Source organism: Myxine glutinosa, chromosome 14, assembly GCF_964187855.1.
Source record: "Myxine glutinosa chromosome 14, kmMyxGlut1.1, whole genome shotgun sequence".
NCBI lineage: Eukaryota > Metazoa > Chordata > Myxini > Myxiniformes > Myxinidae > Myxine > Myxine glutinosa.
In genome coordinates this window covers 37,737,100-37,761,475 of record NC_136274.1, presented here as the reverse complement: position 1 = coordinate 37,761,475, position 24,376 = coordinate 37,737,100, and the positions used below count along the sequence as shown (strand labels likewise).

At 43.1% G+C, this 24,376-nt stretch overlaps 1 protein-coding gene across 4 annotated transcripts in view; it reads right to left on the bottom strand.

Moving 5' to 3' along the window:
• LOC137439635 (calpain-9) overlaps window positions 1–24,376 on the bottom strand; it is a 92,210-nt gene that overhangs the window by 58,051 nt on the left and 9,783 nt on the right. For all 4 annotated transcript variants that reach the window (XR_013621415.1, XR_013621414.1, XM_078768350.1 and 1 more), the window contains exons 3-8: window positions 15,509–15,627; window positions 14,192–14,325; window positions 13,863–14,031; window positions 8,077–8,160; window positions 7,306–7,394; window positions 2,711–2,788 (exon numbers count right to left, since the gene is read on the bottom strand). Coding sequence is in view for 2 of the 4 variants with exons in the window: in XM_078768350.1 (XP_078624476.1) it covers window positions 2,711–2,788; window positions 7,306–7,394; window positions 8,077–8,160; window positions 13,863–14,031; window positions 14,192–14,325; window positions 15,509–15,627 (673 nt within the window). In the remaining 2 variants the exon portion in view is untranslated. The remainder of the gene's footprint in view (window positions 1–2,710; window positions 2,789–7,305; window positions 7,395–8,076; window positions 8,161–13,862; window positions 14,032–14,191; window positions 14,326–15,508; window positions 15,628–24,376) is intronic.

The window sequence follows — 24,376 nt, the reverse complement described above, 5'->3', positions numbered from 1 at the left end:
AGAGAATATAATATAGATGTATTACATTTGTTCATTCAGACAAGATATGCATCAATTAATTACAAGTCCCGCAATCAAGTAAATATGTGTGCCTATTAGTTATCAATCTCCATCCATCAATCATCTCTTCATTCAAAAAGCTCAACACGCAGATCAAGAAGATATGTCGCCATGACAGCTGCGCCAGTACTGCATGTACAGTCTGAAACAAAGCGTGCGATTGGCTGATTAGCACTCACGTCCGCTCGTGGCCTATGTTACATGTGCTGTGATTGGACAATATTTATTGAAAAGATCGTCAACATTTTGGGTGTTTTTTCCACATTTTGAAAATATGTGCAAGTTTTGTGCTTGACGAGTTTCAGATATGAGTTCTGTAATATTTTTACAAAACATCTATCTATAATTCCATTAATCTCTGTGTGTTTGTATGTGTGTATGTGTGTATGTTTGTCTGTGACCGCTGTTTCTCGACAACTACCGGTCCGATATACTTTAAACTTGCCAGGTATATTGCTGGGGACCCGAGGATGTGCCTTTTCAAGGTTTCATATTAATCGGAGAAGTAGTTACCGAGCTATGGCGATTTCTTTACCAAACACTGCAAGCCATTCGCTTTGGACCAAACCATTGCATGTAAATAGAGGGGGGGGGGGGTTCTGTGGTCGTTGCGAATGGACCAAACCATTCATGTAAATAGAGGGGGGGGGGGGGGGGTTCTGTGGTCGTTACTGCCACGTGGTTTCAAAGTTTTTTTTTGTTGTTGTTGTTTGCACGCATGTTTTTTTGCACCCACGTACGGGCACGCCCTAGGATGTTTACACACACACACCCCTACACAAATTTTTTTTTTTTTTTGGCAAGGAACGGGCACCCACGTACGGGCACGTCCTAGCTTATATATAGTACGGGCATGCCCTAGTATTATAAATGCAGGAAGATATGCGAGGTGGGTCACAAAAGTAAGCAAAACAGGGGCTTGGCCCATGGTCTATTAGCATGTGATGAGCATGCCAAGTGGTATTAAGCACTTGATTTTGTGGTATAGTTATCATTACCCTGCGCTCGCGAAGCGAAAAGCGGGGTTAAGCATTCAGGTGCGTACGTGTGCCATGTCTGCATTTTAAAAATTCATTTTCTCGGCAACCGTTGGTCCAATTGACATGAAATTTTTAGCATAGGAGGGCCTCCTCCTGTAGAATATTTTAATGCTAATCATGACGTCATAGGTCACGTGGTACAGGCGCCGTCTTGGAATAACTTTGCACCTCTATATCTCTGAAACCACTCCATGGAAAAAATTGAGACCTGGCTCATTGTCAACTACTCCCCATGGGGAATAAGATATGTTAATGATGATGTCATAATTCGACAAATACAACACTTATCCATCTGATCATTATTTTAAAAAATTCAGCAACTGTTGGTCTGATGGACATTAAATTTTCACCATTGGAGCCATTGGAGCCTCCTCCTGCAGAATATTTTAATGATAATCATGATGACGTCATAGGTCATGTGGTACAGGCGCCATCTTGGAAAAACCGAAAAATGTTGCACCTCTATATCTCCAAAACCGCTGCATGGAAAAAATTTAAACATGGCTCATTGTAAATAACTTCATATGGGGAATAGGTGTTGTTAATGATGACGTCATTGGTGCCATAATTATGAGGTCATAATTTGACAGAGACAACGCTTAGTCTGATCAGTTTGAAATGTATTGAGCGTGATCTATGCAACAATTATATTAGAGAATATAAACTTATGATGTTATCGGTCACGTGGTCTGGCAGCCATATTGGATCCAAAAAAAATGTTCAAAAACAGAAGAGTTGGCCCACAACAAGTTGACTGTGCAGGGTAAGTATTCTATGAATACCATCTAGTTACTAATGTGATTGCTTTGGGGTGAGCCATTCATAACCACTGTGATGTGTCTGCATTTGCTTGTTTTAGGATTTTTGACCACTTGCTATATCATGTTTTTTTCTTTCCATCATCAATGATTATTATTATTATTATTATTATGAGCAGAGTACCCACCCTACATGCGATCTTGTTCAAAGCATACACCACATTCCTCTGACACATCCCTGTATTTGTGCGGTGTGTAGGCAACAGACCGCTGCCATGATCGGTCCCAGAAATAAACAAAATAACCCAGGTTTCATACGTGAAGCAAAAACATACCTACTGATTATGTGCATATATTTGTATATATATATATATACATACATGTATATACATTAGACGTTGGTTATATAATTAATCCGGATAATTCCAATTGCATCGGCTGACACCAGGACCAGAGGCCTGAGGCCTGAGGACTATATGTACTGTTGCCTTCGCAAAGCCCATGACGTATATTGGCTCCAACATTTCGATATTTGATCGTCCTTTAAACAGTCGCTTTGGTTGTTTTACGCTGAATGAAAAACTTGTAGGGAGGGCATGGTGATTGTGAATATGACACTTCCAAAGACGCTTACCATCGCACCAAAATGGTGGACGTATGATTTTTATTCACGTTACAATTGTGGTTGGCGCCAGGCCAGCTGTTCAACCAATGGGTATGGTGTGGACATACTTACATACAAACACTTGCTCCATTAGATATAGATTTTCATTCATCTTTTATACATCCGAGTGTTGCAGTATTTTGCTTACATTGTGGGTTTATATTTCGTCTTTATACCCCAAATCTCACCAGAACTCTCCATCCTCTATTTCAACTAGAGCCATACGATCCTTATCGGCTCTGCTGACAGTCTCCCAATCCTTAGATCTGTGGAGAAAACAGGTGAACAGCAACACTGATAAGCATTTTTTTGATATATATCAGCACTTTGCTTTCACCCATAAAAGGCAGTTGCTCAAAAGGCAGTTACATTATCATGATCTGTTAGACACACAAGTTAAAACAGTAGAGTTTCTCTTTATGTAGAACACTTGTAATGAATTTTGTAATATACACTGCATTCAGAAAGTATTCACACTCCTCGACTTTTATGACATTTTGTTGTGTTACAGCCTGAATTTAAAATTGATGAAATGAAAAAAAATTTAGCACTGATCTATACATCTATCTATAATTCCAGTAATCTCTGTACGTTTGTACGTTTGTACGTCTGTACGTCTGTACGTCTGTACGTCTGTTTGTCTGTGACCGCTGTTTCTCGACAACCACGGGTCCGATATACTTTTAACTTGCCAGGTATATTGCTGGGGACCCGAGGATGTGCCTTTTCAAGGTTTCATATTAATCGGACAATTACTTACCGAGCTATGTCCAAAAAACGATTCAACCAATCAGAGAGCAGCGAACTATCGCGTGTGCCGAACGTGGCGGACACACTCTGCCTCGGATGGCACATTTGAGAGCGTATTCATTTATTTCACGTTGGAAAACTATGTTGCCGTTAAACTATGTTTTAAAACGAATTCAAACTGCGATTAAATTAAAACGATTCATCGTAACTGCGATTTGCGAACTTCCGGACAGTGACGACTTATCTTCCGGCAGCCAATCACAGAACGCTTTGTTGCGTAGGCGTGGCCGATGTGAGACGAGCGGAGCTGAGCGCGTTACGAGCTGACCGCCATTACGGTACGTAATTCGATTTCTTATGCGCATTATTTCTCCCAATTCAGTCAGAGCGAAGGGCGGAAGCGAAGAGCGTTGTTTTTTTTGTTTACGGGCGTACGGGCGGGGTAGAGCGTACGGGTAGCGTTTTTTTTTTTTTTTGGCAAGGAACGGGCACCCACGTACGGGCAATGCCCTAGTATATCTATAATTCCAGTAATCTCTGTGTGTTTGTTTGTTTGTACGTTTGTACGTTTGTCTGTGACCGCTGTTTCTCGACAACCACGGGTCCGATATACTTTAAACTTGCCAGGTATATTGCTGGGGACCCGAGGATGTGCCTTTTCAAGGTTTCATATTAATCGGACAATTACTTACCGAGCTATGTCCAAAAAACGATTCAACCAATCAGAGAGCAGCGAGCTATCGCGTGTGCCGAACGTGGCGGACACACTCTGCCTCGGATGGCACATTTGAGAGCGTATTCATTTATTTCACGTTTGCAAACTATGTTGGCGCTATGTTGGCGTTAAACGATGTTTTAAAACTAATAAAAACCCCGGGGGGATTGTCACTGTACTCGCAAGCCGTTCGCCGTTCGCTTTGGCGTTGCGAATGAACCAAAACATTTCATGCACCAAACCATTTCATGTAAAGCGTTCGCCGTTCGCTTTGGCGTTGCGAATGAACCAAAACATTTCATGGACCAAACCATTTCATGTAAATAGAGGGGGGGATATAATTTTAGATATAGATATAGTACGGGCATGCCCTAGTAATAATAATAACCCATAATGTCAAAATGGATCTTTATTTATTTTTTTTAGAATTTTTTACAAATAAAAAAAAAGAAAATCTGAAATGTCTTGAATAAATAAGTATTCAACCCCTTTGCTATAACACTACAAATTGAGCTCACGTGCATCCAATTTCCTTTGATCATCCTTCAGATGTCTCTACAACTTGATTGGCATCCACACCTGTGGCCAATTCAATTGATTGGCCATGATTTAGAAAGAAATACACCTTTCTATATAAGGTCCCGTAGTTGATGGTACATGTCAGAGCAGAAACTGTACCATGAAATCCAAGGAACTGTCCGTAGAACTCTGAGATAATTGTGATTGTGAGGAGGCATAGATCTGGGAAAGGGTATAAAACAATTTATAGAGTGTTGAAAGTTCCCAATAGCACAGTGAGCTCCATCATTAGGAAATGGGAAGAATATGGAACTACCCAGAATCCAATGACCACTCTGACAGAACTACAGAGTTCCTTGGTCTGCCAGAAGAACAACAGTCTCTGCACAACTTCACAAATATAGGCTTTATGGGAGAGTGGCCAAATGGAAGCCACTCCTGAGAAAAAAGCACATGACAAGACGCCTGAGTTTGCAAAAAGGCATGTGGAAGACTGAGAGCATGAGGCAAAATATTATGTGGGCTGATGTGATGAAAATTGAACTCTTTGGCCTGAATGCAAAGCGGAATCATATCTGCTAGAAACCGAGCACAGCTCTTCACCCATGTAACACCATCCCCAATGGGAAGCATGGTCGAGGCAGCATCATGCTATGGGGATGATTTTCAGAGGCAGGGATTGGGAGACTTGTAAGGATGGAGGGAACAATAAATGGAGCCAAATACAAGGAATTCCTTGAGGAGAACCTGCTTCAGAGTGTAAAAGTCCTTAGTGGACCTCTGGTAGCTTGTAACTGTTGCTGTGTTTTTGCCTGAGGAAGAACTGCTGAAATCTATCTATCTGGGTTCTTCCCAACATCTTTGTTCCTTTCACATTTCGTTCTACTTTTTCATATTTTTATTTATTCATTCTAATTCTTGCTTGTACTTTACTTCTCTTTCTTTATCTACCTGTCTTAGGAGAAGTGAATTATTGCAGATATTTTTCTGGAAGGCTCACTTGGCTGTGCTTGGATGGGTTTAAAGGTAGAGGAGTAGCAGCTGAAACCTGAATCCTATCCAGGTTCCTCCTGATGACTCCATCTTGGCTCTTTACTTCTTCTGGTTCCTTATGATGACGCCAATGCAGTATTTGGTTTTCCATTTCATTAGACTGTAGCAAATATTTCAGTTCCAACAGGACAATGACCCCAAGCATACAGCCAAAGCAACACTGAAATGGCTTCAGAACAGGAAGGTGAAAGTCCTTGAGTGGCCCAGCTAAAGACCAGCCTTGAATCCCATTGAGAATCTGTGGAAAAACTTGAAGATTGCTGTTCACCGACACTCCCCATCAAACTTGACAGAGATTGAGAAAATTTGGAAGGAAAAATGGGAGAAACTCCCCAAATCCAGATGTGCAAAGCTAAAGCTGATGTACACATACCCAAGAAGACCTGAAGCTCTATTCACTGCCAAAGGTGGATTTCCTCACGAGGTATTTAGATATACTTATAAGTTATATATTACTCTACTTCGTATTTTTATAAATTCGTAAAAAGTTCTTAAAACATGTTTTCACTTTGTCATGATGGGGTATTTTGTGTTGATTGGTGACAAAAATCTAGATTTAATCCATTTTAAATTCAGGCTACAACAACAAAATGTGAAAATGCCAAGGGGTGTGAATACTATTAAGTTTGTGGGGGTAGGAGATGAAATACCTTAGTGAAGTCAGGAATGTATAGTTTAGCATGGACCGTGTGACATGTGGAAAGCCCATTTCGATGTACATAAGCAGAGCAAACGTGCAAGTTAAGAGTGGTTGCATGTCGCCATAAGGGGCGTGGCTTTTGTGTTAACTAGTTCTAGGGCGTAAGATTAATAAACCCCAGTGTGTAATTGGCCCCCTGTGATTTTCCCTAATGTTCTTAGAAAATCTCAGTCAGCCAAGCAATCGGCCCCATTGTTACAACAACGGCCATTAGACCGACAAGCCCGACAGAAACCCGCACATTCCATCAGGCAAGTAAACCCCGCCCCACGACCGCGACGTCATCCGAACATTCCCAAACAGAGATTAGACTCCGCCCCCCGACGACTCGTGACGGGGAGGCCATGCTTCGACCTTCGTCATTGGGCGTCAAACAAGGCCGTGAGGCCCCGTCCCGAAGACTACGATTGGTCGTGGCCATGGAGCGATGAAATGGGGCACGGAGATTGGTCTGAGGGGAGGAGGGTCACATCAGCGAGGGCCAAAGGAGGATGCCTCTCCTCCCCTCGCTCACAGACTCTGGAACTGGCAGTCAGACCAGGCAGTCGCATTTTCCTTTCGCTCTCTTTGTCGTGGTCGTGCTAGAGAACGGCTGCGCTTCATGCGTGTCCGTTGGCGCAGCAAATTTCACCTCCCTGTGCCTTGTATTTGTCGTGATTTTAAAAAAACCGCTTATTGAGGCTTGTCACTTCATATCCCTTTTTCATCTTCAAATGTGCAGATGGTAAGACAACCAAGGTCTTGGTGATTTTGCCTCATTTCTCCAAAGATACTCCTGGTTTACTTTGCATGAAGCCAAGGGAATCGTTTTATCATCGTTATCACCCTCTTCCAAACCGTTCAGCCTGGCAGAGGTTTGTGCCCTACCAAGTGCCCGTTCCAGTTTTCCCCATGTGGAAATGTGACCATACGCACGTTTGATTGTTGGTTTCAGAATGTATAAGATCTATATGTTGCATTACATTTCTTCTCAACCTGCCTCATGTATGTTATATATGATATGCCACATGATCAGACTGCATAATGGCGTTGCCTCTCCCACTCACCCGTCACTCCATGGACCATTCCATTCCACCTTCCCCCACGGGTTCCTCAGACGCACAAGATGTACAATTTTTCCATTGGTCAGACGAAACTGTAAGCGATGGAAAGATTCTTTAGGAACCGAGATGAACTCCAAACCCCACAACAGTAGTATCCAAAACTTTAAAAAAAAAAAAAAAAATTTTGTGTGTCTGCATGTTTTCATGTTCCATGAGTTAGCTCTTCCACGAGCCTCGATTCTGTATACAAAAAAAACAAAACATTCAGAACTGCCCTTTAGAAAGAAGATACACAAGTCACATGTTCCAAAGAAAACCTTGATTTCTTATTCTCATATTTCGCTTCCAACATATTTCACATATGATAACATATTTATGCCAAAGATAAGCTCAAGCATACTTGGATGGATATTCCCATGAGAAATTCCTTCCTGTTTTTCTGATTGCAAAATTTGATTTATATTGTTGAAAATTTGAGCAGCTTCTACTGGGGGCTGGCTGAATGGCCTAGACCCTACAGGTACGCACACTTGCCTCAAATCTGTCTACTCACCCAAGGCCACGCTGAGAAGTACAGAGGTTATGCATGTAGCTATTGTAACATAATATGGTCAGTAATCCATCACGACTAATAACAGTGGTTGTGTTCCACAGGTAAGAATTTCCATTTGGTGGAAAAAAATATATAAACAACATGTGTGCGAGTAAACTTATAGAATATAGATGGTTTGCAGTTAACAGTGTGGAAATAATTTCACACAAACATGCTCTCACCTTGTCAATTCCAGTGACAGAATAGCTGTGTCCAACCAAGAGGCCATTTGGCAGAGCTGCTTCTTGAGCTGTATTACCTTTGACCTGTGTGAGCACACACACACACACATGCGTACACACCCCTGAGCCATTCTCTCCCACAAGGATACACACAAGGAACTTCGGCACAGAAGGAGGCCGTTCGGCCCATCAGGCCTGCGCTACACCAACACCAGAAATCATCACCCACACACACACACGAACTACCGATACGTCCTGCCAATATCCCTGTACCCATCAATATCCAATGCATCCAGTTACCTATCTAATTCCAATTTATCCCCTTAAGCCTCCGGCCTCTCATATGCCTAAATCACCATCAAAATGATACCCTGATTGCACAATTTCTCTGCACAGTGTGCCAACATAACATTGATGGATTGACAAAGAATGAAAGGTCACGATTCCCATGTGAGCTTTTGTACCTGGGTATTTCATGCTGAACGTGAAATTGGAGCAAAAGGGATGTTTCAAAAATGGAAAAGTGCAATCGAGAAGAAAGGTTTATGTATCAACGTTAATAAAATGAAGGTTATGATGAGTGGTGAAGGGGGAGAAAGGAAAGGAAGCGGTCAATGGCCCAGTTCAATGTGCAGATAAGGAGTTGGACTGAATGGGAATTCTATTCGGTGAAGGCAGTGTTATGGATGATGTCACAAGAGGTGCAATGGCATCACTGGAAATTTGAAAACAAAAATTGGAATTTTCCATGTTCAATGGGTTAAAATTTAATTTACAAAAGGTCAATAATTATGTTAGCTTGGAGACTTGATGGAAGCATCAGGAGGAGCAGAATTAGAGGTTACATAAATAACTAGAACGCCACTCAGTAGAGCGCATACTCCCGCCGTGGGTCAAGTTGGAATAGTACGATTTCACAAAAGTTTGAGGGAGTAGTTCAGTGACAACACAAGACAAGACAACACAAGACAGACACTGCACAGATATATATTTAGAATATATAGAAGATAATGTAAAAAAAAAAACAAGACAATTTCACTTACATTTTCGGATTCAGCGTTCAATTCTATATGAGTGAGTGTATTTTGAGGCATGTGTGACTTCAAATAAAATTGTAGGCCAGAAAAACGTTCATTTCATTCCTTAGGGATACAACATGTAAAACTGGCCCAAACGTCAAAACAAAACTCGCTCATTTTAAGTCGTACAAGCTAATGCGACCACTCATTCTTCTGGGAAGAATCCCGTGCATATGCTGGTCACACTTATAAGTCACCTAAGTCTTTATAAGTTCATCAAATACTGACACCGCGATTGACATTCGCTGAGGTAAATGTTGATATCTCTTCTGAGGTAAAAAAAACAACAAAAAAAAAACAACTTTTAAAGCATTTTACGCATCAAACGATACATTTTAAGAAACGGGGAAACCTAGTACACACTTTGGTCGTTTTAAAATGACAGAATATGTCTTTATTATATATAAAAAAAAGAACATTGAAGATGACGCTGCTAAAAAAATACACCGCTCTAACGCATAACCACGAGTTTAAACTACATTTACAACAAATATGAAAACTATTTTCATATCACAATGTTAAATATAGAATATATAGAAGATAATGTGAAAAAAAAAAGAGCCCTATCTTCCAATGGTAAAAAAAATCCTTCAAAAAATTCCTGGACCCAGAATGATATCCTGAACTTCACCAAAAACTAATCAATTCTTCCTTATCCCAAGGGCAATCATCCCACCAACTTTCATCCAAATCCGTTCAGAACTTTTCCAGATATCGTGTTCACAAACACACGAAAACACACACACACACGAATGCATTACTCCCTGGCGGGAGTAATAAAGTCAGACTGGGATAAGTAGAGACAACTTGATGGTATTGAAGGAGTCCGGGCTCCAGCATGATACGGACAAAAGGATGGCAAGGCACAAACTCGTCCGAGAAGATATTTATTCGTAAAACCAACTCGGGAACACTGCCTAGCCCGTTTATCGGGTTGCATTATAAAGCACAACCCGAAACCGAAAGCCACGCCTCTCAAGCGAGGCGTGCTTCGGTGGTCACGTGATCCACAGGTGTAGCTCATTATACCCGCACGCGCGGCACGCTTTGGCGGTCACGTGACCAGCCACTCTGGCGCCGGGGATCCCCGCCGGTGACGTCACCGGCTGGAGCAAGGGGATTCTGATGCCGGTCTTGCTTGGGGGACCCATGGGTCGCTACACACACCCCCCCAGAATGGACTTGGTCCAGGGAGGTCAACCTGAGGGGGGTCCGGATGACCTGACCGAAACGACCCCTGGCCAGTCGCGGGGGGGGGGGGGGGGGGTCCGGTGTGGTGGCGGGTGGTCGGACGGGGGGTGCAGGACGAGGGGGCGGCCGAAGGGCCGGGCAAGTCCTCGGGGGAGGCTGCCGAGGTTCCTCGCGGGCCTCCCGAGGTTGCAGTTCGCGGGTGCAGTGCCGAGAAGGCTCGAGCGGTGCACGCGAAAAGCGGGTGAGCCAACCGAGGGGCTGGTCAAGGCCTCGGGGGAGGCTGCCCAGGTTCCTCGCGGGCCTCCCGAGGATGCGGGACTGGTCAAGGCCTCGGGGGATGCAGTGGACGGGGGGCGCCGAGGGGCCGGGCAAGTCCTCGAGGGAGGCTGCCGAGGTTCCTCGCGGGCCTCCCGAGGTTGCAGTGCGCGGGGGCAGTGCCGAGAAGGCTCGAGCGGTGCACGCGAAAAGCGGGTGAGCCAACCGATGGGCTGGTCCAGGCCTCGGGGGGAGGCTGCCGAGGTTCCTCGCGGGCCTCCCGAGGTTGCAGGGTCGGAGAAGTAGTTGCGGTTGTAGTTGTAGGTGCGCGAAGGTGACGAAGCAGCCGTGCCTTCGGAGGGTCTTAGAATAGCTTCGCCCCTCCGGTCATAGAGGAGGAGCCGAGCGCGGTGCGCGAACCTCATAGTCATGGCCGTCGTTGTTTCCGAAACTCCGGCATTTCGAAACCGCATTCGAAACTGCGCCCGAAGCCGTGCGGGAGAAGCTGGCGTCACCAGCTTAGGTGGCTTCCCTGGCTAGGGCGTGCTTGCCGTGTCCGTTCGCAGCCCCCGCATCTGTGCGGGGGCAGTCGGGGTTGCGTGTTCAAATTCGGGGTCACCAGTGAAGGTCCAGGCCTCGGGGGAGGCTGCCGAGCGCACGTCGGGGTCACCAGTGAAGGAGTCCGGGCTCCAGCATGATACGGACAAAAGGATGGCAAGGCACAAACTCGTCCGAGAAGATATTTATTCGTAAAACCAACTCGGGAACACTGCCTAGCCCGTTTATCGGGCTGCATTATAAAGCACAACCCGAAACCGAAACCGAAACCGAAAGCCACGCCTCTCAAGCGAGGCGTGCTTCGGTGGTCACGTGATCCACAGGTGTAGCTCATTATACCCGCACGCGCGGCACGCTTTGGCGGTCACGTGACCAGCCACTCTGGCACCGGGGATCCCCGCCGGTGACGTCACCGGCTGGAGCAAGGAGATTCTGATGCCGGTCTTGCTTGGGGGACCCATGGGTCGCTACAGTATCATGATAAAAACATTCCATTACGTGAAAACTTAGAGATGATAAAGCTTGTTTCAGATCGCTATGGAGGTAAAAACATGGACAATGCGAATTGAAGATCTAAAAAGATTGGAAAGACCAGAGATGAGAATGATATGATTAATGAATGGAGGGTCCCTGAAAGAAAGGATTCTGAGATCAGAAACCAGGAAGAGATTAAAAATCTCTACTAGTGAAGAAGAACCGGGGAAGAGAAGACTACCCAGCTAACACAACACCGTTGGGCCAACGTTGGCATTTGGTCAATTGGTCGCAAGCGCATTGTTGACGTCGGGGTGACGTTGCCTATTGGTTGTAATTGCGACGTCTATTTTCCAACGTTGCCCTAACGTTAACTATTGGTTGCAATTGCGACATCTATTTTCCAACGTTGTCCTGACGTTGCTCCAACGTCGGCCCAACGGTGTCGTGTTAGCTGGGTAGGTTGGTATGATCATGCACAACGATGGTCAGAAGATGAAGCTGGAAAGAAAGGAATAAAGCTCGGAGTAGGAGGAAGAAAGCCAAGAGGACGTTCTAAGATGAAACTGGCAATGAAGAAATGGATTGTTTGAGTTTGAACGGAACTGAGAACAAAGGAGCGATCCATATGGAGGAACGTCATCATTCGACCAACCCCTGTAAAAAGGGGAAAATGGCTTCAAAATGTTTGCAAATCTTTGACATTTTGAAAAACCTGGTAACGCTAGCTTTGTGATAACCGGATATAATCTGGATTGATGTGCTTGAAGTTGTTATGAAAAGATAAGTTGATCAATGGATGACTTCCTGCTGGGATTGCAGCAGAACCAGACCCCCAGCCAGTAACCTGGCAAGTGCGGGCATTATCAATCTGGTAAATAAATGGACCTCATTGAAAATCCAGCCAGTACAAATGTGTGGCCAGCAATGGAAGAGTCCAGATGTGGTCTTGGCAGTCAGGGACAAAGCCAGAAAGTTCATCGTCTGTTGATTTAACATGCACGCCATTGTCCCAGCTCCAAGGCGCAGCGGGCGACATAACTCGATTCCCAAGAAGTTGGCTTGTGGGAAGTTGTTTATATCCACGGAGCACATTGTGGAAGGCCTCAGAAATACACCATATGCTTTCAGACTCGGCAATATGGTGACAATTTACTGTACATGGTAAAATAATTATCATCACAAAAGCTGCCATTTGTTGTGTTGATTTGAATTATCTGTATTAATAAATAAATAAATAAATAATAAATGCTCCCTTGTAAGGAACTTCACACACAGTTGGCCATTAGGCCCATCAAAGCCTGCATTATGGTTGCCAACTTGTGTTTATTTGTCTGTGTTTTATCCTTTTTAACTCTTGCATGCAGGCGTCAAAAATCCTACATAAACGCAGCCATTGGGCCCCGGAGGCCCAACGGATGTTTTTGTTAATTTTTTTTTTTATAGATTTTATTTCTTTCATATCCTTTATCAATTCAAGTCGATGCTCATGGATGTGTATTTGCTCAGAAAATGTGAATCATTGATCCTATTAGTTGGAAGAATCCCATACAAGTAATGAATCTTTTTCTTTCTTTTTTGCAAAAAAAATTTTTTGTTGATTTTTCAATTTTTTTTCTCTAAAACGTTTAGGCTCATGGAGGAGTATTTGCTCAAAAAATATGATTCACTAATCCTTTTATTTAGAATGTATATGTCCACAACTGTCAAAAATCCTACACATATGCAGCCATTGGGCCTCGGAGGCCCCATGAATGTATTCGTGTAAAGTTTTTTAATTTTCATATTTTTGAAACTGAATTATTTATAACCAAGTTATAGGAGCATATAATGAAGCTAAATATCAAGAAAATAATGATATAACAGATATAACATAGTAGTACTACAACATTTATGCGGGGCCTCAAAGGCCCCAGGCCTGCATTCGTGTCGAATTTTCAGGTTATAAGTAAAGAATGAAGATTTTCCCACGAGCCTGAATGAAATTTTTATTTTTTTATGTCACTGAATTTTGTGTAACAGCATGAAAGTCGATGAAAATGAGGCTCATTCCAAATAAAAATTGTACAGCATCGTTTTTGCAACAAGAAAAACCTTGTGGGCCTCCGAGGCCCAATCATGCATCCAAGGGTTAAATGCCGAGCATCAAGCAAAGAAGTAGCATGTAGCGTCACTCGGCTGGGGTTCCAACCATGTCCGAAGCAGATTACACCACCGATATTAACCAACCTGGATGTGCACGGTAACCAGGGCTGCTTGTCTGAGTGCTTGCTTCATCGTTTTGTGAAGGTTGTCTGGCGGCTTTTCCATGGAAATCGTGGTGCAGACCCCACTGGTGAGGTCCACCATGGCATCCGTGGTGATCCCACCGTGCAGGGCCTCATAAGAGCCGTGCAACCTGCAGGACAAATAACGCGGGACTAGGCCCTGGGACACCCAAATAGTATGTATTCATACATAGGACCTCGGAAATAGCCGGGTATTCAGCAACTTCCAGTGAGAAAAAGAATGACATTGTTATAGATGTGTGGCAATATTAAAGGAGAAACCGAGTTTACTTGGCATAGGCCTTTTCAAGCAGTGCACTCCAGAATTCGTTTCGTTCACCCGAGTGTAGGAACACCAGGTGGTCGTTCTTTACAGGCAACCTGTCATCCACCACAACATCCGTCCAGCTTCCCTGCCACCAAAACTGGACAGATGCAGTCATGCAGGCCGAAAGAGTATCAATAAAGTTTACGGAAGCCGAACAGCACATGATGAAATCTGGCGATGTGGTTGGAATTGTGGCTTCAAATTATTGGGACCCTTGCACACACTTGCGGATATTTGTGGTTGGCGGTGCACTCTGTCCATCTGTCAAAAGCCAGTCGGTGATATGGGAACTACTTAATTTCAATTGTATTTGATATTTTGAACACGCATCGGAACATGAACCGGTAGTTTAGCAGTACAGTACTTTGGCTCTGAAATTGGCAAATTGTACGGAGTCGCTCGTCCCGAGCGTGGATGCACACAGCGCGGTAAATCTTGTGTTTGCTTCCAAATCTTGTGTCCCCAATCCCTCACTCTCGGTACCCATCCTTCCCTGTAATACCCAATTGCTCCTGGACTCTGGCTTTTGCACCAGAGAAGGTTTTGCCAACCATAGACTCGGACTCTGCAATGGGACCAGATGGAATCAGCTCAGGTGTCCCAAAAACCTGCTCTGCTCCTCTTGCACATCCTCCCTCTGTCCTTTTCACCCTATAATTTGTCTCAGGTCATTTCCATCCGCTTGGAAATCCACCAACATCACTGCCAAGACCCCTAAGACCCTCCAAAAAACTTAGACCCTTTAGAACCTAAAGGACCATAAGACCCCTAATACTCTTAAGATGCCTAAAGCCAAGACCCCTAAGACCCTCTAAAAAGCGAAGACCCTTTAGAACCTGAAGGACCAAAAGACCCCAATACTCTTAAGATGCCTAAAACCCCCAAGACCCTTTAGAACCCTAAAACCCTCTAATACCATTTAAAACCTTAAGACCCCTAAGCACCTTAACACCCTTAAGATACATAACTCCCCCCAAAATCCTTACAACCCTTAAGACCTTTTAGAACCATAAGACCAAAAAGAACCCTAAAACCTTTAAGACTCTTTAAGATGTCCAAGCCCGACAACGACTGCCCTCCATCCGGAGATGAGTGTCTGTCCCACTTGGGACTATTCATTTCCTTTTTTTTGTGAATGTTAATTGACCTTTAGTGTTTTGCATACATATGTGGTGGTATATATAAAAGGTGGTATATATAACAGTAAGAAGTAAGTGGTAAAAAGCCAAGCAGTTTGTAAAGTAGAGTGGTGTCTGTGCCTGTTGTGATGCCACACTGACCTGAAAGTGAAAGATACCGGCGTAGTTTTTGGTGAAACTTTGCGGAATGGAAAGCACTTTGTGAATGAGCTTTTTCTTAAGAGTCAAACATCCCAAACATGAGAGCAGCCAGCAGTCACCTGTAAATTGGAAAGTTGTACTTAATTTTCAGACTTTTCATTTATAAATATACAAGCGCAGTTTATCGGTCTCCGTCACCTTCTGGTCTTGACATTTTTACACCGTAAGTATGCATCTAAAACATGAGCGGACAGGAAATCAAACATCTTTTATTTCCGATTTGCACTTGGGAGCCAAATAATCCTTAGAAGGAGCCAAATATGAGAGCAACAGCAACAGGACACAGGTGATTGAAGTCAACTTCACAATGAAATCAATGTGGTGCAAAATAAAAACATCTTATATATATATATATATACCGTATATACAAACAACCTGACCCATGGAAACGCTTTTCGGAGAGAAAAATGATAAAGCAAAAGCTGCTTCAAATTAATCCAAACCTCCAGAAAAAGTATGATCTTTTTCAATCAGACAAAAAATTTTTTTTTTTACCTGGGTGGTGTATAAGGCAACAGACCGCTGCCTCGACGGCTCCCGGTTTTTTATTTTCTGTTAAGAAATATGCCACGATATCTTTCCTGTTAATAAATATGATGATTTTGGAATTTGACACTACTCTATAATCTATCTATATACAGTATAATGTGCTGGTTCATCCATCCGTTTGTGTCTAACATTCTTTCCACCCATTAAAGCTATCATTCGGCTGCCATGTTGGTCTAAGGTGAAGCGAAAGAAATATTTGTTCAGGGAGGTCATATTCACAATTGCCATGCCCTCCCTATAAGGTTTCCCTTCGGTGTAAAACGACCAATGGGACTGTTAAAAGGATGATCAAATATTGAAAGGTTGAAGCCGATATGCACCACAGGCCTTTGAGACCATGAGCCCGTCCAAAAATTGCTACCATGAGAGGGCACCAAACTTTGGTTGTTTTATCTTATTTATATACCCATCGACATAACAAAACAGCATGATGGAGTTCTCAGTAGGGTAGCTCAAGTTTTTTATTGGACTTTGAAGATTTCACGATTTTTGGCCAAGCGGTGCCTAATTTCTTAGAATATGTTTCCAATTAAAAATAAATCAAGAACAGGTAATACGAGTTGTTTTTCATGATGTGGATGTAATCAATGTATGATTGGTTGATCAAACTGATTCTCTCTCACAATGTTGATCATTTTAAAAGCACTTAATACGGTCCCGATAGGCATTGACGGAGGTCAACTTTGAATAAAATTGTGATGGGATGTAAGGATGATGAAAATCATTGTGATCCAATTGTTAACAATATGAACATCATCCTATTAAATGTTAATTATGTGGTGTTTACATTATTTAAGGCATTACTCATATTAATCCATGCAGCATTATTCATCAATACATGTGGTGTTTACTGACATGCTGTCTTCCGAGAGTGACAAGATGACGGGAGGGAGCTCAGATTCACAACACTTCTCATGTTTGATGACGCTGGGTATGACTCATCTCTTTATTCCCTTTACACTATTTAAGTTCAATTTGATAAATATATTTCTCTGATTACTTAAGATTTTAATATGTTTCAATTTGCCATAGTAATTGACTTCGAAAGCAGACAGCACTACTATAACTGACACTGAATGTACCAATATTTGCATGAATTGTTATCATGGTTATTTCTCAAATTGGTAATTAAAATACTGTATGCTGTATCTTTACAGGTGAATAGATATAATGGGTGAAACTCGGAAGCCAGCCAAGAGGCCTCATCTTGAGGAGAGGACCTGCATCATTTGTTCAGTGAAAGCACCACTCGGTGACCTCACCAAACCAAAGGATCTGCAGTCCATAGAAGCGCTACAGAATGCTGCCAGGATACAAGACTTTGATGCCATCCTTAATATCTGTGCCGATGAATGTGACTCAAAACTATGGTATTGTAGGAACTGCCGTTCGTCTTTTACACACAAGAAAACACTCGCGAGCTTTTCCTCAAAAGAAGACTCTTCTGCTGCCAGAGATCCGCGGACATCCAGGCGTGATGGCCCTAGTTCATCTCGTGTTATGGATCAAATTTGTATTTTCTGTGACAAGAAAACCAAATACATCACAGGATTCAAAACCCGTGAACCACTCATGCAGTCTTTGGAGCTCCGCTCTGATGACAAGGTTCGACAAGCAGATGTTCGAAAATCTGACAACAAAATTCCTGCCATAACATCACGAGAACTAGTGGCAGCAGAAGCCCACTACCATAAGACTTGTTACAGAAATTACACGAGGGATGAGAAGCCCAAAGTTGTGACTCCTAGTATGCCAGACGAAGATGTGGCCTATCGAGAAGCAGAACAAGAATCGTGTATGATGCTATTCAAGTACATAAGGGACACTATGTTCATTGATCCTCAGGCGGTTCGACTGACTGTCCTAACTGAGAAACTTGGAGAATTCATGAGAATCTATGGCTACCATGATGTGAAGAAACAGACCAAAAATCATATTCGGCGTAAGCTCGATGCAGAATTCTGTGAGTCTCTCCACTTCATCAGTGAGGAAACTGGTAGGATTCTTGTATATCCTGACAATTTATCAGTTGCACAAGCTGTTAGAGACATAGTGTAGCAGCATAGCAAACCTGTTGTGCATTTTGTGATACAAGCACCAAATTTGGCACAAATGTACATTAATATGTTGCGAACATTTTCAGATATTGGGCCACTTGAAATTCTCTCTTTATGTCCGCCATATTGGATTTCAAAATGGCCGCCACTTGAAATCTACATTTGCTATTATCTCTGGACGTAATGCAGCTATTGACTTGATTCTGGTATCTAAATGTATGTTTTTGGGGGCAAGGAATCCAATGGTACCAATTTCAACTTAATATTATCTATCACAGTCTGTTATATAATTTTATTTGGAAATTATCTAGGCAAATATTGGATTCAACACAATACTTTGAAAAGAATGTCTTAGTTCTGTAAATGTCTTAGGTATAATACTGACATGCTACATGGTCTAGTATTTGAGGCTAGGTGTACTGGTATCTGAGGCTAGGTATATACCGGTACTGAAGATACGTGTACATAAACAGTGTCATGTTAACAAGTTCAGCATTGCCACAAGTACATGTATGTTGTTGACTCATCGTCATGTGCAGTCCCCTTCACACACACAGAGGGCTGTGCACTGAAGGGCAGCCTTTTTGCACTTGCAGCGCCTCACACACCCTTTCTTGCACTTGCAAGAAACCAGCTCAATGCAGCTGTGAGCTGCCTCAGTTAGCCTGGTCCAGTAAGGTGTGTACTGTCCTTCTCCAGTCCTTGACCAACCCCAGTTGGTTGGTGGAGGGAGCTCTGGTGCTGGCAGCAGTATCTGACCCCACACATGTCCACCTTGATACACTGCCCTCTTGACATGTTCCTCCAGAGCTGCCTTCGTTGGAGGGATGAGCTGCACATTGTTCTTCCTTGCGAAGAGTTTCCTCCTGGCCTTGTCAATGTCTGTGCATTTGCTGGTTCGATCATACAACAGGATCACGAACCTCTCGATGATGCGCATTGCATCGTCTGGTATGTCACGAGGTGCAGAGGACAGCAGCAGCAGCGCCTCAGTGAGTTCTGGCAGTACCGTCCAGACTGCCCACGCAGTGTTCTTGCCATGTCTATGAAAACTAGACACAGTGTCGCATCCAGTTAGAGCGTGGAACATTGGCAGTGCACGAGCCTTCTCTCGTCCCAATCCAGCTGCTATTTCGTGTGCTGCTAGGTATCGGAAACTCTGGCCTGTTCCTAATGCCAGCCACAGTTTGTCTTCTGGTTGCAACTCCTGTGCCAGGGACACTGCCAGCACCACAATATCGGTGTCTACAGTCCGGATGAGTATTGCATGGTGTCCATGCTGGACTGCGTGAGATGCATGCAGCAACATCCGACTGTCAGCCTCTTCATGGTTACATGGGGCGAGTGAGGTCAGATCTGGCAGTAGTGGCTTGCTGAGCACTGCCTCTCCATCAGTAATGACGAGTTGCTTGTCCTCCTGGTCAAACCATTCCATGAGAGCTGCTGAGAGGAACCTGAACAGCTCGGTCTTGTTGCTGTCCACTCGTAGGAAGTTCTGCCAGTTTCCTGGTATGGCTGCGGCAGCCACCACACGTCTCCGCACACCTTGTCCCTGCTTTGCACGTGTACTACCTTTCAGTGAATCAGCAAGGTAAGTATCCCAGACCAGATCCAGGCGTGACACTGTTTGCAGCTTCGTGGACATATATGGGATGAAGATCTGTTGTGCATACTCTTCAAAGGTCTTTGATGCAGCCGGCTTCAGCATCTGGACGATGGCTGCTCCATCAAGCACAATACAGGTCGTGACAGGAGTCTCTGTCTTTGCGTCGGAGACTTCTTCCAAGCATGTGAGGAGATCACTCTTGGTACCAGTGCAGAGGCTTCCACCATCAGACAATGCAGGAGGACATGCCTGATTCTCGTGACAAAAGAACTCCTCAAGGTTTCCATCCCTCGTCTGGCAGCCAATGTACAGGCGTGCGAAGAGTTCACGGTCATTCTTGATGGAGGCGAGCTGTTGCTGACCTTTGCTCTGGCTTCTTGGAGTGGAAGTGCTGAACACCTTCAGCTTGTTACGAGGAATGGGTGCGTCCACTGCCTTTGTTCTGTCCAACAGACACTCTCTGGTGAAAGCCTCGAACTGCTCTTGGCCAATCCTCTTGGCATTCATCACGGTCTCCACAGCAGCAGGATCTGCGATCTCCTTTGTGTCCAGTTTGACTACATCCTGACTCTCCTCCTCGAATGGGTTGCCCATCTCCTCTATGACACCGACGAGAGAGCGAACATCTTTCACAAATGAGGCCTGTACACTTGGCGTCTGATCATGATGACGTGTGTCTGCTGTTTGCCGTCTCCAGTGTTGGTTCCCATCCTGGAATTCTTCGATCACCCTGGCAACTTCTGGTCCCGCAACCATCCAGCGACGTAGGGCACTAGGGTTGTCAGTGAGCCCAACTGCTCCACCGTCTCCTTTGATGCAGGCATTATTCTGCTCATGTGCCTGGTCAATCGGGATTGAAGAGAACACCCTCTGTGTTTTCTGAACGGTGAAGTGGCTTTCCCTGAATTTCCTGGCTACATCTGGGTGTTTGATGGTGAGTTCGGCCATGTCCTTCAGGTGCACAGGTATCCACCTAGCATAGTGGGTGTGATCCAGTGCATAGAACCAGGGGACCAGCTCTGTCAGAGCATCGAGGTACATCATTAACGATCCCTGCCTGAGAGAACGCACATACACTAGAACCAACAGTTCTAGTTCCAGCACGGTTGCCCAGTAGTGAAACTGGGGGATGTCTTTTCCTCTCTGGCAACACCAGTCTTCAAACTCCGGAAGGTCCTCTGCATCCCTGGTTTCTCCCAGACAGTAGTGGTTGTAGGTGTAGTGTAGTGTAGTCTCCCAGACACCAGAGATAATAGCAAATGTAGATTTCAAGTGGCGGCCATTTTGAAATCCAATATGGCGGACATAAAGAGAGAATTTCAAGTGGCCCAATATCTGAAAATGTTCGCAACATATTAATGTACATTTTTGCCAAATTTGGTGCTTGTATCACAAAATGCACAATTCTTTTGAATATTTGGGCTAAGCCGCCCCACTAACAATGCCATACTCAAGGATAAGGTTCAGGACCTGGAGTCCACACACGACATTAAACATGTCATTAACCAATCGCACACGTCAATGAAATGCGTTACCAATTATTTAGAATCAAGAACGGAAACGTAGACTCTTCACAGTTGCCTCCATGCATGGATTCCCTAAAGATGCATGCCGTGAGGGCAAACTACCAAGCAGCCATTTGGCAGAGATCCCTGACCGGCAAGCCCAGCATACAGAGTCCTGTTGACAGTAATGGGTGGACCCTGGACGACGAGGGACAGCTCATAGTCAACTGGATGACTGGTCCCATAGCACCCGATGCGGTCTTGGGATTCCTTTCATGCAAGTGCAAACGAATCTGCCAGTTGCCATCGTGCCAGTGCATGGTGAATGGCTTGACATGTACGGATGCCTGCATGCTGGAAACATGTGACAACATGAAGGATGACGATGTAAATGATGACTTCATCGATTTGGACAATTCGGATCGTGATGATGAATAAATGAGTAGATGTACAACTGTATATGTATGTAATGTTTGTTATTGTCTGATTCATGGATTTATCCTGGAAGAGCATTTTATATTTGGAGCATATGTTACTATGAAGTATTATGTCTGAAAACAGGACTACATACGAATGACTTTCCAACAAAAACTACTTGAATACTATATGATATTGTCAACATGTCAATTTTATTCTTTCGTACTTGGATATTTTGTATTTACTGAAGGCAACAACAGTAAAACATTTTAGCGTGTAATCGTCATTAGTTTGTCTTCTGAATTGGAGTCATGTATGTGAGGCAATGTTGCATGTGAAAGGGGCAAGAAAGAAAATTGTTGTGTCTGTTTGGCTCAAGACTTAGGCTCAAAATATAATGAGCTACAATATGGTTAAACTGGTTGAGACAAGTTCAAAATCTATATTAAATTGAGTTTTGACATGTTGTAGTTAGTGTAACCTTATATCACGATGTACCACGAGTCTCGGAAACAATTTAGATTGGTTTGACAAAGTTGTACCTTCAAACATGCTCGTTTGAGGATTTTTTCTGTTTTGCGACCCCTATCTCACATTTTTAGCTCTACAGACATTAAGCTACTCTCCAGAAATGTCCATCATGTTGTTTGGTGTTACAGATACATATAGCTAACAGAAAACAACAAAAAAAGTCTGGGGCCCTCTCATGGTAGCAATTGTCACAATTTGGCCAAGTAGCTCATGGGGACTATTTGTAATGCCATATAGGCCTCAAGCTCAAGCCTCTGCCAAGTGCAATTGGAATCTATCCGAGCTATATGACCACGATGTATTACATATGCACGTAGGCAGTCAACATGTTTTTGCTTCAAATGCTACGCAGGTTATTTTTTGGAGCGATCGAGGCAGCCTTCTGTTTATTTATTTATTTATTTATTTATTTATTTTTCTGTTTCCGACTATTTTCTCTTTCTAGGTTCGACCAGGGATCACACCAGAAAATCCAGGTCATTTTAAAGATCGTTGTTGTTAGGGTTAGGGTTCGGTTCCACAATTCTGGAAATCTGGTGAAATTGTGGAGAAAAAAAACTCCATCATTATTTAATTTTAACGATGTGCAAAAAAAAAAAGCAAGTTGCTGAGGCAGGCGCCATCGTGCTTCAGTGGAACGTCTGAGCCGGCTATCTGACGTTCTGGTACTCCCTCGCATGAGACACCCAAATGACAGTTCGAGCCCGAGCGATCACTGCCTGGACGAGGGGTGTTATCCGAATGGACACTAATTGTCCCAAATCCAATGTGTCCCATGCATGTGGTGCAGGTGCGTTGCTGTCTTGTGTGTGATTCCGATGTGTAGGTGTCATGTGTGTGCATGTGTGTAACTTGTATGTCAGCGTCTTGTGTGTGAAATGTAAAGAAAAATAAAATCCAGGGATAGAGCTGGGATAACGATGTTCGCAATGTGATTATATCATGCTGGTTGGTAGTTGATAGTCGTGACAAGATTTGGTGGCTAACGTGGGAATCTCAATTGCATTTCCAAAAGATACGTGCGGCAGGTGCTGGGAGACAGCATTGCACAAGATGGTTCAGTGAACAAAAATGTCAAACAAGCAGGAACTTGTCATTTGGTCTCGGAATGATTGGAATCGTCCCACTGATCTCTATACTAACTGGATAGGAAGGGAAGCTCGTTTTTTGAAGCCATTTGTCCGCCATCTTTGTTCCCCCACGATTCCCCAAAACGAACGTCATTTACCGATGTAATGTGATTCCTCTTCTTCATTCTAATCGATCGCTGCGGTTTTTATACGGTTCGATGGCATTTCATCAATCCTGTAATAATGCTTTTTCAACCCTGGAACGGATTAAAATCAATTCGGAATGGAATAAAATAAAGTGGGAAGGTGGAATTTTCGTAGGAAATATGCTGATAATTAAATATTAAATTCTTTAAATTCCCTCTAATTAAATATTAAATAAATTAAATATTCTAATAACAAATAATAATATTAAACAATTAAATAATTAAATATAATTAAATAAATTAAATTAAATATTAAATAATATTAATATCAATATTAAATATTAATAGTAATTAAATATTCTTTAAAAATTTAAAGAATAGGAAAATATGACTGCGTTTACTTTTTCATGGCTGATAATATAACATGGATCTGCAAAATAAATTGGTATGTTAATACTTGTATACCATATGTGTGGTCAAGTGTTGGTTTTGTTTTGTTTTGTTTTTTTCATTCCACATGGCACAATATTCTTACTGAAGTGAGCACCATTGAAAATAAATTGCATCCATTTATCAAAGAATCAGAATCAGAAGAGTATAGTGAAAACAAACTTCTGAGTTATACTTCTGGGCAGAGAAACATGATGGTCAGAGTAAATATTTTTGTTATTCTCCTCCAAGACAAGTCAGGATATTGCCAAATTATGATAAATTATAATCACAGAATATAAAATAGCAACATGTGTACAGGACGGCATCTTTCCTCACAGCAACTTGCTGTCTAAAGTCAATTTGAATCGAATGTTTTGTTGAAATTTCGATTAAATTATTTTATAAAATATAGCAGGCATTGTCTTTTGATAAAGACAATGAAGGGACGCAGATTTTCTGGGGGAACCAATATGGCGACGAATCTACTTCCGGTGA